Below are 11,171 nucleotides of genomic sequence, written 5' to 3' on the forward strand. Positions count from 1 at the left end.
CTCTGAATCAGAGGCCAGCCTGAATCACAGAGCAGCTGCAAAGACATCTCCACGGGTCTCCAAGACCCATCTCCATGGGTCTCCATGGCTTGCAAATCACCTCTGCTGAGGCATAAGCAGACCAGGACAGTTCTTCACCTTTAGCATTTTTAGGGTGTTTTGCAGTGTGCATTTTTAGTTATGACTGCATGAAGACGGCTGCCCTCCAGCACTGAGAGGATGATGACAGCTCGCAGCACCTCACCATCGACCCTAGGGAGAGCAGCAATGAAATGGGATCTCGAGGTGGCCAGCATCTGGCAGCATGGCAGGGGGAAACGTTGGAGGGGAAGGGGCCAGGGGCTAATCCCAGCTATCAGGTAATATCACAGACCAAGAGACTGGAGATGCAGACAGATCCAAGAAAAAACTGTTGAAAACAGATTGTTAGACAGCCTTATGGATCTCAGCGAAGGACATGTTTCTTACTGGAAGAGAGCCATGATGTAGAAATAGGCTGAAATCAAGAAAGAGGGCTGCAGCCATAGCTTAGACTGTATATTTAAACATTTTCACTGTCGGACCATCTGGGCCTGGAGCTAAATTTACCTAAGAATTATTTTTAACGTTTCTACTTCTTGAGAGCTGAAAGGTGCAGTTGATACTTTATGCCAGGAAGAAAGGCAAAATAAACGTCCTGGGTCAGATTCTCCCAGTGTCAGACCTGTGTGTGGTTTTGGATGCCTAATCTGTCTGCAACACCTGCCCTGAACCCCAGGCTGGATGCTCTGTGTGCACAGGGCCCCTTCAGAGCAACACAAAATCTTGAAACTGCTCGTGGTAACTCCCTACAACGATGAGCAATGCAAATGCATTTTTTTCTGCTTTAATGCTGTTACTGATTTCTTTTTTTGAACCATAGCTACAGGAAGACTGTTTCCATGATGAAAATACTTACAGGGGATTCAAAAAGTCTAATTTCTGACTCAGCTCAGCCACTTTTCCTTGGTTACTCCTGCACACCTGGATCCCAGGAGAAAGCCCCAAATCCAGGTGGGGTCTGGCAGTCCCCTCAACATCAGGGAAGGTTTGATGTGGGCCTCTGACTGACACCCTACAGGGAGCACATGGAACAGAGATTGACAGGTGCTTGGTGAGGAAGTTGTATTTTGCAATTCTGAAACTTTTGCAACCTTCCTCCACAAAATGAGGCCCCTGCATCTAGCCCTGGGTTGGCCGCTGCTGTGGAAAAAAGAGACCACAACCCCGAATTTAGGTGCCTGAGTTATTGCTTCAAAGACTGGCATCCTGATTCCTCCTTTGAAAGTCAAATGGATGAGGATGGCTGTACCTCTTGCTGGTCAGGACTTAAACCTCTCCAGCTCTTGGGGGGTGCCCCAGCACCGCCACTGGAGTATTGAGTGTTCAGTAAGTCTCACTGGGCTCAGCATAAACTCATGTCTCATCCTCTGCCTGTGTTGGTTTTCCTCTTAAAGTAATTTTTCCATTTGAATGGATTTGTGCAAATAGTTCCTCCAGTTTTCTGTGAAAGTATCTGCTGGACCATCAGATCCCAGAGCTGGCCCATCAGATCCCAGAGCTGTTCTTTTCCTGTCCTTAAAACAAAAACCTTTATTAGTCTCCACTTTCTGCCTGTCAACTTGAGAAAGACTAAAAGTAATTATATTTGGGGATTAGATAAATTAAGCCTCAAGAGACATGAGACCTTCCGGCTTTTTAATGCTGTTGGCTGCGTCTTTCTGTTCTGCATGCCATAAAAGTAATAAAATTTAAATATTTTATAAAAGTGATATGTGATGGGTGATGGTACAGAACTGATTTGATGGTTCAGTTTATCTATGATTTTTAGTGTATTAAGAGTCCCCAAAGGGAAAGTCTTAGATGCTTCCATCCATCCCACATTATGTATAGATCATCTCAATCAGAAAGACTTTCTTGGTAATAAAGCTCCTCTATCTATCTAGTTGTGAGTATGCTGTCTTCAGAGGGTCTCTTTTTAACAAATGGCATGGAAAACTCTTCCAAGGCCAACAGACGCAAATGAGATTTATTAATCCTCCCTGCCACTCACGATAATGCTAATAATCCATAAACCTTACATCATGTCTAGCATCCCATGTAACAAATGCATCTCTGGGAGATGAACAACGAATCCTGTATGCACTCTGCTCCCTCCTCCTCTGCCTTGATGAGGAAGCCCCAGAGTTAGAGCAGCTCTTCTCAGCTACCCTGCTATCTTCTTGCTTCCCACACTGGCAGGGGGCTGACATTTTCCCAGCCCTTCCCAGGGGTCTCCTCCTCTGAAGCCATCAGTATTTGTCACTGTATTTGCAGTCAGGGTAGCGGTAGGCAAAACGGGAATCACAAGACCGCAGAGGTTTCAGGAGCTCTGCCAGCTTCGCAACTGCCTCATCGAGACCCTGGTCGTCGGCGAGGCTATCGGCGCAGTGCTGCAGGAATCTGTCTATTTTCTCCTGCATGGGTTGCAGGAATTTTCCTTTCAGCAGCTTAGGCAAAAGCTCTTGACACACCATGACGAGGCTGTGCTTCTCCCTGATGGAGTTACAGGACACAAATGCAGACTGGCAGTCCACAGTCAAGCAGCTGAATATATCTTTATACTCCTGTTGGCCATCAATCAGCTGGCTCCCTATGAGAAACAATTAAACCAGTTGTTAGAAATACAGTAGCAAAATCTGGGATAATCACATATGTCTGTACCTCTGTATTAACACAGGGTTTGTGACTATCTAAAGGATACAGCTCTCTTTCACCACAAAGTACTCTGTGCTGGAGCTGTGTATGGGCCAATTTTCTCACTCCTGAAATATGTATCTTTCGCTGAATGACAGGGCTCTGCAGAACCTTCTGACAGAAGAACTGGAGAGAACTCTTTCAAGTCACACTGATGCAGGAAAAATGAGAACTGGAGTACCAACCTAAAATGTGGAGTTCCTACAAAAGCTACCACAAATAGCCAAACCAATAATTTTTCTATGTTACTCAAAATCATTAAATTGTAAGAGCAGCTCATCTAGCTGGAGTCAAGTTAACAGTAATGGCTGTTCGGACAAGAAAAAGAAACCCAGTGGAAAACTCTCTCGACAGCTGCTTCTGAATATTTGAGATCTGCTCAGCTGAATGTGAGAACTGAGCAAAGAACTTTTGAAAATTTGAATGTTCAAAATGAAATTGTTAAATCATCAGAGGAATAGTATTTGGCTAGTTCTCCTTCCAAGGCTAGACCAATGAAACCTGTGAAATGTGAACAGTAACCCTTGATTTTATGTAAAAATTACATAAAGGGGATTTTGTTGTTATAATTATAATAATGATTATTAGTTAATGTGACAAATGCACCTAAAAAAGAATCTAATTTGACACAATACTTGAATAAATCTGTGAAATGTCTACTTGTAAATATTGGTATTTCTGTGCCAAAAGTTTTAAAGGAGGAGATTTAGGAAGACTTCAAGGGAGAGTGTTCAGTATTGGGCACGCCGAATGCTGCTGCCAGTCACAGAGGGGGCCAGGCAAGACGTACATGCCCACGGTTGGTCCTCAGACCATTGATTGCACAAAAAACCCCTGCCCATTGCCTTCCTGACTCAGAGCCAGGATGGCAGGGTCTGCTGGCGCTTTTGCTGTCAGTAAATCTCTCCGTGTGCTTTTTTTAATTTAATTTAGCCAGCAACGTTTGGCAGATTAAAAAAAACCAAACTAGCAGCAGAGATGAGTGTAGCAGGTGAGAAATTCATTTCCGCTGCCTCGCTAATCCCTCCTGTGACAGATGTGCAGCCGTGGAGCCTGCTGTGTACCTTCCTCCTTGTCGATGATGCCCAGCGTGCTGGCATCCCGGATGAACAGATGCCCGTTGCTAAACACGCCAAAGGTGCCAGCGTCCACATGGGTGAAGTAGAAGAAATAGTTGAGGTCGTTGGTGCCCATGGAGTGAAGGATGGCAAGGAGCTGGAGGGCCAGGTCGGCAGCCACCTCGGGGGCCGCGCCGTAGAAGTCACGCAGGGGCCGTGTGCTGGCGCTGACCACCAGCCGCCCGCAGGAGCCCAGGTACCGCGGGAAGGGCCACCCCTCCACGTCGGGGAAGATCTGAAAGGAAAAGCAGGAACCCAGGGAAGGAATTACCCATGTCCTCTGCATGTGGACCCACCTTCCACCCTCAGGTGCCCTGGCTGGCTTTAAGCAGCGGTACCAGCATTGTGTTTCACTTCTTAAAGCAGCCTACCACCTTTCCTCACTGCCCCACCAGCTGGGGAAGGGTCTGCTCCACCCTGGAATAGCTACACCGGGGTTTTTTTCTGCTTTTTTTCTTTTTAACTTTTTTATTACGGAAGAAGAACCTGATATTTTAAGACCTAGTCTGTGACGCAGACTAACCAGAAAGTCCAATATAATAATAGATTTCAAATTCATGAAAATTTCAAATTCATGAAAAGCTAATTTTAGGGTGTCTTTATGGAGCCTTTGATGGTTCCCTCACGAGCGCTGTATAGCTAAAGTCATGGCTTGGAGGCGAGGTAGGGCTCATGTCATTTTCACTCATTTATAAGAACTGCCTGGCTATTTCGTAAGAGTCCTTGCAGGATCAGGGACAGAAGTGCTGCGTGTGTGCTCCAGTGGGGACACCTGGGCTGGCCAAACTGCATCACTGCAGCTCCTGCTAGGAGGGCAGTTATGCCAGGTGGAAACCAAACTGCGTGAACGCTGAGCTGTGCCAACACAAAGCTTTCTGCCACTTACACTGTAACTTGCCTATCTCCCCAGCACACCTGGGCCCTACTGAGGAGGGCTCTATGAACCCATCCAGTTTCATGTTTAAGGTTGCCTTCCTCCTGCTGTGAAAGCATTTCGGGCACCCAAGTAAAATTAAGCCATTTCTCTTCAGTATATATTTTCCACCCCTGCAAGCTGTGCTCCCATATCTTTACAGTGCTGAGAACCACAGGTTCGTACCCCAGAGAGCTATGGCTGAGTGACCCCCAGGAGAATTCCCAAGCATGAGCACCGTTCCCTCTCCCTGGCACCAAAGGGAGCCCTATGTGTTACTGAGAGCACCAGTGGCCTGTGGCATTAGATAGAGGCTCTCCATGGAATCTCGAAGGGTTGCAAGAAACAGCAATGAAGACTAAAGGTGGTGGTGGGAAAGGTGAGGATACTCCCTCAGAGAGAAGTGTAAGGAAAGGAAGGAGCCATGTCAGGTCTCCCAGCTCTCTGCCTTCAAACTCAGAGCTCAGTTATGTTTGGGATTCCACAAAACACCTCTGCAAAGCTCCACTTTGCCATGGAGCTAGTTACCAGCAGCATGCAAATAGCAAAAAAAAAAGCACTGGCACGTGGAGCTTGGGAAATTAGTGCTGCCCAAGTCCATGTTCAACCTCAACATTGCATCTTGGTCCTTCCATGATAAAGCATGCTTTTTCTCTTCTATAAATAGGCTGTAATTGTACGTAATATATTAGCAATACAAACATAACGCCGTGAAGTATCGGGAACATGTAAAATCCTGTCTTTCACCATGCACTAGTGCAATAACCCATCTGGGTTCTGATTCATTTAAGAGGCTGGACATCTGCATCTCCACAACTTCACATGCTGATGCAAGGAGCACCACAGGAGTCTGCCTGGCTTCAGTCACCCAACCTCATAGAAGAAAGTCTCTTTATATAAGCTAAGGAGATTGCCAAAGGCCAGGGCTGGGACTCCTCTGCAACTGGGGACTGGTGAACATCTCCTGAGGGGGTTCGCTTGCAAGGGGCTTGTGGGGTGGTGTTTCAAGCCAGGGCAAGGTGATAGCATACCTGTAACAAGATGGGGTGTGAATTCACTGACAGGGTGTACAACAGGCGCAGTTTATCCCGGTCGGTGAGATGGTCCATGTAAATGCTGCCGGCATCTGGCACCTCAGCGTAGCGCCGCACTATCCTGTCCAGGAGACGCTGGGATGGGCAGCGCAGCATTGGGCTAGACAGGCCCTGGCGAGAGGGGAAAACACGACAAAGGTGTTTATTTTCCAGCCTGAGATGTTGCAATGTGCTCAGTCCATGCTGCGGGAACGGGCATCTCTATGCCATTCCCTCTGCACTTCTGCCTCCCGTGGCACAGCTGCTGGTGGGAACGGGCACACAACAGGAGGATCTCTACGGCAAGCCCCTCCTAGGAAAAAAGTCATGCCATCCAAAAATGCATGTTCAAAACTCAGATTTCCAACATGGCAACCAGTCCTCACAGCACAGCTGTAGAGGCTGCAAAACCTCATTTTCCCCCAACTGCATGGCACCATGTTGGTCTGTGCTGGTGAGTCCCTTTCCTCCATTCAGGCTTCCAGCCCTGGCACCCCAGCTCTCTGGTGGAGGCCTCCCTGTCATTAAGCCGGTGAGTCACTTCCTTCGTTAAATAATGTCTTCAGATCCTTAAGCTGTTTGCTTAACCTGTGAGCAGCTTTCTTGGAAATACTATTTGCTAAGGTCAGTAAACATGGTTTAAAAGTATAAATAAACACTGTATGTGGGTACAAGCACAGGATATATTCTCTCTTATAAAACTGCTCATTAATTATCAAAACAAAATTTGAATAGCTCCTGCACATTTTTTATAAGCACCAGCAACAAATAAAGAACTGTTGGGCTAACAGAGTCAATCATCACCGTACTTCACCTTTCAGATTTGGAGGTTTTGCTCATAAAAATTGCACAAACAATCCATGGCTGGGATAAATGGCATAGAAATTTATATCTTCGTAGTAAAAAAGATTATTTTTTTTTAGAGTTGGTCTTCCTTAATAGTCAAAGAGAGCAGATGTACAAAGAGTTGCCCATAGTGACACAGAAACACTGCCCTGTCATGCCTCTGCTAGGGAAGGGAGTCGGGTTTTTGCCAAGCCTTTTCCTTCCAAATGATCCCAATAACCAAATTACTCTTTCAGGTTTTCTTCACAGCTGGGAGACATGCTTCAGAGGAAAGGGCATGGGAGCTCACATTTGTCCCTGCCATCCTTCATGCTGAGAGCAAAGATTTGACTCAGGATGTCCTCAAGTCATTTGGTAACTCTGAGGTAGGTCTCTCTCAGCCCTTCCTGCGCGAGCTGTTCATTTGGCATACAACACTTAATTACCCAGACATGACAAAGAAATGAAGAAACAAGGAAAGGAGGATTGAACTGCTCTCCCAGTCGGAGGTGGAAATGGGGGACTGGACCTCCCACTTCCCCTCCTCTACCTTCCTGCTGGCCTCAGTGAGGTCCCAACTGCTCCCTACTTGGCCATCAGTTGTACTAAACAAGCCCTGAACAGCAATAGCTGGTGAAAACTACCTGAGAAACTCAACCCCCACTGGAGCGTTGTTTTGCAACAACCAAAGAACTATTTATTTCCCAAAGAGAATAAAACATTTGTCTAAAACAATTCTTCCCAGTTCTAGTTGCAAGTCTTCATACACTCCTCTGGTGTAGCCTTATCAAGGGAATATATTTTCAACTAATTATCAAAAACCATAGAAGGAGGGAGGGAAGAAATTATTATGGATTTGTCTCGCAGCACTTGCAGGCACATTGCAGCTGACTCTGTCACTTTCCCTTTGCAGGAGAAGTGAGAAAAAATTAGCAGAACAGAACTGTGTTAAGTAAGAGATAAATGGTGGAGAAAGTTCCTTGCAGCTCGGTGTGTGTGCAAATATTTGCAGCCAAAGTTAGAAAGCCTTGATGCCTCCAGGAGTTTGCAACGCAAAAGCTGTTGAGTGTAAGAGTACACAGTGGGAACTGAAATCACAGTGGCAGAGAATGCCATGAAAGTAGTAATTAGGACTTTTTCCAAAGTCAGAGCTCATCCCCTTAACATAGATATGGACATGCACTGCATGTCATGATCACAGCTGCTCATTTCCTGAGGGACCATTTCAGGCATACCAGCACTGGTTCAGGAGGAGAGGAGCAGGGCTGGGTGCTGTCATGTTTATATTGACCATTGGTGCAGCTTCCTATTATTTAATGAAGCCTTGATTCACCTAAATTGGGCAGTGAGGCCTTTTGATTTCAGCAAAGCTAGTCAACAGCATCAAGTTCAGCACCTGCTCGAGTGGGGCCTCCCTTTCCAGCAGACTGGTGGAAACATCCCTATAGCAGAAAAGGAGTTGGAGTTGTAAAACTTTCAGACAAAAACTGTTCATGGAATTAAAATTTGAACACACATTTGAAACACTGGAGATGCTGATTTATCTGAGAATATCTCAGGTCCTTTGCAGCATCTTATAACCCCAGCGAATAAGACCTGTCCGATGGCCTGATTTGTTGTTTGTGACTAATATGGAAAACTTTTTATTTATTTTGGTTAAATACCCACATTTTTATATCTAATAATGAGTAGTTCCTGGAAAGCCTACCTGCACTCAGCTGTGAATTTCCCTCCCGTGCTGCAGAGTATGTGATGCATTTTAAACTCCTATGTATGTATATGTATGCGTATCTAGTGTAGACACACAGAGAATTCACTCTGACATAAAGACAACTTCTGGAGGACAACTTCTTCTCACTCATCTCTCTCTTTAGCCAGCCCAAGGAGGGATGGTGCAGATCAGGAGCACAGCCACCTGCTGCCCAATGCACCACTGCCTGGGTTCACCAAACAACCAGGTTTAGGGTGGGTCCAGGAGGAAGCACTTCAATGTAGTTGTCAAAGCACCTGGCTCTGTGAATCCAAGGGTTTCATTAACCCCCTGCAAAAGAAACTAAGGATGCCCAGAGAGGCCAGCAGGTTTATCGAAGAACATCTCTGATGACGAGGTACCAGGTCTAAGAGGCAACAGCTCTGGGAGGTGGCTCTGTGAGCCCCAAAATGCCCATCCTTCCCTAGGATGGGCCAGCTGCCAGATCAGCGAGATGCTACTGCTCATGAGCAAAGCAATGTATACCGGCCTCAGGGGCCAAATAGCCAAGGCAATGGCACATCTGCTGAGGGAAGGTGGAGGTGCTGGTCTATAGTTTCACACTGTACATCCTAGGAAGAGAGACTGAAAATGGCTGGCTTTTCACCTTGGACTGCTTTTTTCTGTCTGCCATCATCATTTTCCAGGCTGTACTTGGTGGGCAGGACTGTAAATCTGGCCTGTGAGCGATCTGTGCCGAAACCAACCCACTTTGTTCTTCCCCTGCGAAAGGAAAAGCACGCAGCAGGGCTTTGAGGCAATGAGCTCCTGGGCAAAGCAGCAAGTGGCTGGGGCCACTGTGCAGTCTGAGCCCCAGCTAAATCCTGCTCATCTCCGAGGTGAGCTGGGTTTTAACACTGACGACTTTGCTGCATCCAATGAAGATTTTTGTCATGGTGGGTGAAATAATCACTGTGGCAGGCAGCTCGGCTGATGGTTGGGTCAGGCAGAGCAGGCAGCATAAAGTGAAAAAACATTACTTCACGATCTGTCATTTTGATTCAAGCACATTACAGTTTGTTGTAATTCTCTGCTCTATAAGACAAAATTACCTGAGCCCATTAGTTTTCCTCTGTGCTCTAACATATACAAAAAAAACTGCGGGGGGTGGGGGGAATACAGACACCGCTGGGTGACTGCAGCTTTGTGAAAAAGGGTGAGCACTGTGTCAGGCATCAAGAGCAGTGCGTTGTTAACACCTCCAGAAAGAGAGGGGAAGGGGAAAAATCCAAGAAGAGCAGTACTGCAGGCAAGTATTTACAGTGATATATGGTGTCTCCCCCCAAAAAGCCCCTCCTATGGCTCATGCTGGTTTACCAACATGTGTCTGCTCAGCAAACACCGTAGAGTCGCAGCACTGCTGACTTGGGGTGCAGGCAGAGGTGCTCCTCTGGCTTTTGGCTCTGAGGAGGGCAGGTGAAGTGAGCAGAGAGGAAGGTGATCCCCAGCTCTGTGGGGATCGAGCTTGGGAAGGTCACCCTGTAGCCTGTGGTGACCTGCAACAAGGGGGCTGGGGGCAGTGACAAGGGTCTCACGTAGAAGCTCACACACACTGTGAGACTGAAATGTTATTGCCACAGACTGTTTTTCAATTCAGGCTATTGCGAGACCAGCAGCCATTTTTAAGAGCACATGCCCAATCTTAAATGGTGACTGCTGCTAAAATTTGGAGGGGCGGGGTGTAGGCCCCAGGGCCTCAGGGTCACTATGCTCCTAGGTGTATTTAAGCCTGTATGCTGTAAGTAAGGATTTATATCTCAGTTTAGGTTTCTCTGCTTGATTTACAGAACCAAAGAACCATGAACACACGAGCTGAGCAATCCCGAGGCTGATCTGCAAAGGTCTGGGCCTCCCTGCAGCCTCCTGTGTCCTTTTCAACTAAGAAATTTGCAGGGGTTGCTGAAACGTCCCAGGGACTGTGTCCCTGGCTGGCTCACTTCAGAAGCACCCTGTGGCCAGGGTCAGCTCAGCTTCCCACCGCTGCACAGGGAAATTCAAGCACCCAGGAGAAAGTGGATAGGTGCAAGGCCTGGGTGCCCCAGACAGAGTCTCCACATGATGCTGTGTGTGCACGTGTGTGTGTGCGTATGGGCATGTCTGTGTATGGGCATGTGTGTGTGCATGCAGCCCATCTAGGAGTTCAGTTTCAGAGAGGATGGCGTAGGGAAAACTGTATAGCATGTCAAGAGCCTTTTAAGGAGAAGGATTCGGGCTCGGCTAATGCTTTAACTTTGCAGCAGACCTGAGATACCACAGACCCACACTTCCCCAGTTTCTTTTTCACGCAGCTCAGCAAATGGCAGGTTTAAGCTCTCGGCCACTTCCCTTTCCATAACACTGCTGTGGGGGTAACATGGTTTTCCACAAACCCCTTCAACACTCCAGTAAGCTTGGAAGCTGCTGCCTGCCACACTAGGGAGGAGTTGTCCCTGCCTGTGGCCAACAGGCTCAGATAAGGATGCTCTGAGTGAAATTGATGCAAATCTGCCCCCTCTCCCTGGTGCCTCTCCTGAGGTTACTAGACAAAGTACAGCAGAGCTTTGCTCCAAAACAACCATCTCCGTGTCTGCATGTGTCATCCTGCACCTCATACCCCTGCCCGGAGGGTGCTGGCTTCATGGCAACCTGCTGTGTGGGACCATCAGTGATTCGGGCAAGTCCCTTTCGGTGCAGCTCAGGCACTAGCCCCAGCGCTGCTGCTGCTGCTGCTGCTGCTACTGTTGCGTGGGGTCTGCCAA

The 11,171-nt window shown here is 47.3% G+C and overlaps 1 protein-coding gene across 1 annotated transcript in view; it reads right to left on the reverse strand.

The window, feature by feature from the left end:
• Positions 1-2,309: 2,309 nt before the first annotated feature.
• The window catches only part of LOC104273459 (chromosome unknown open reading frame, human CXorf36), a 15,421-nt gene continuing 6,559 nt past the window's right edge, over positions 2,310-11,171 (reverse strand). Inside the window, exons 3-5 of the mRNA XM_009868796.1 lie at positions 5,817-5,990; positions 3,819-4,107; positions 2,310-2,650 (exon numbers count right to left, since the gene is read on the reverse strand). Of these exons, the coding sequence (XP_009867098.1) occupies positions 2,310-2,650; positions 3,819-4,107; positions 5,817-5,990 (804 nt within the window). The remainder of the gene's footprint in view (positions 2,651-3,818; positions 4,108-5,816; positions 5,991-11,171) is intronic.

This window comes from Apaloderma vittatum, unplaced genomic scaffold (genome assembly GCF_000703405.1).
Source record: "Apaloderma vittatum isolate BGI_N311 unplaced genomic scaffold, ASM70340v1 scaffold15184, whole genome shotgun sequence".
Lineage (NCBI taxonomy): Eukaryota > Metazoa > Chordata > Aves > Trogoniformes > Trogonidae > Apaloderma > Apaloderma vittatum.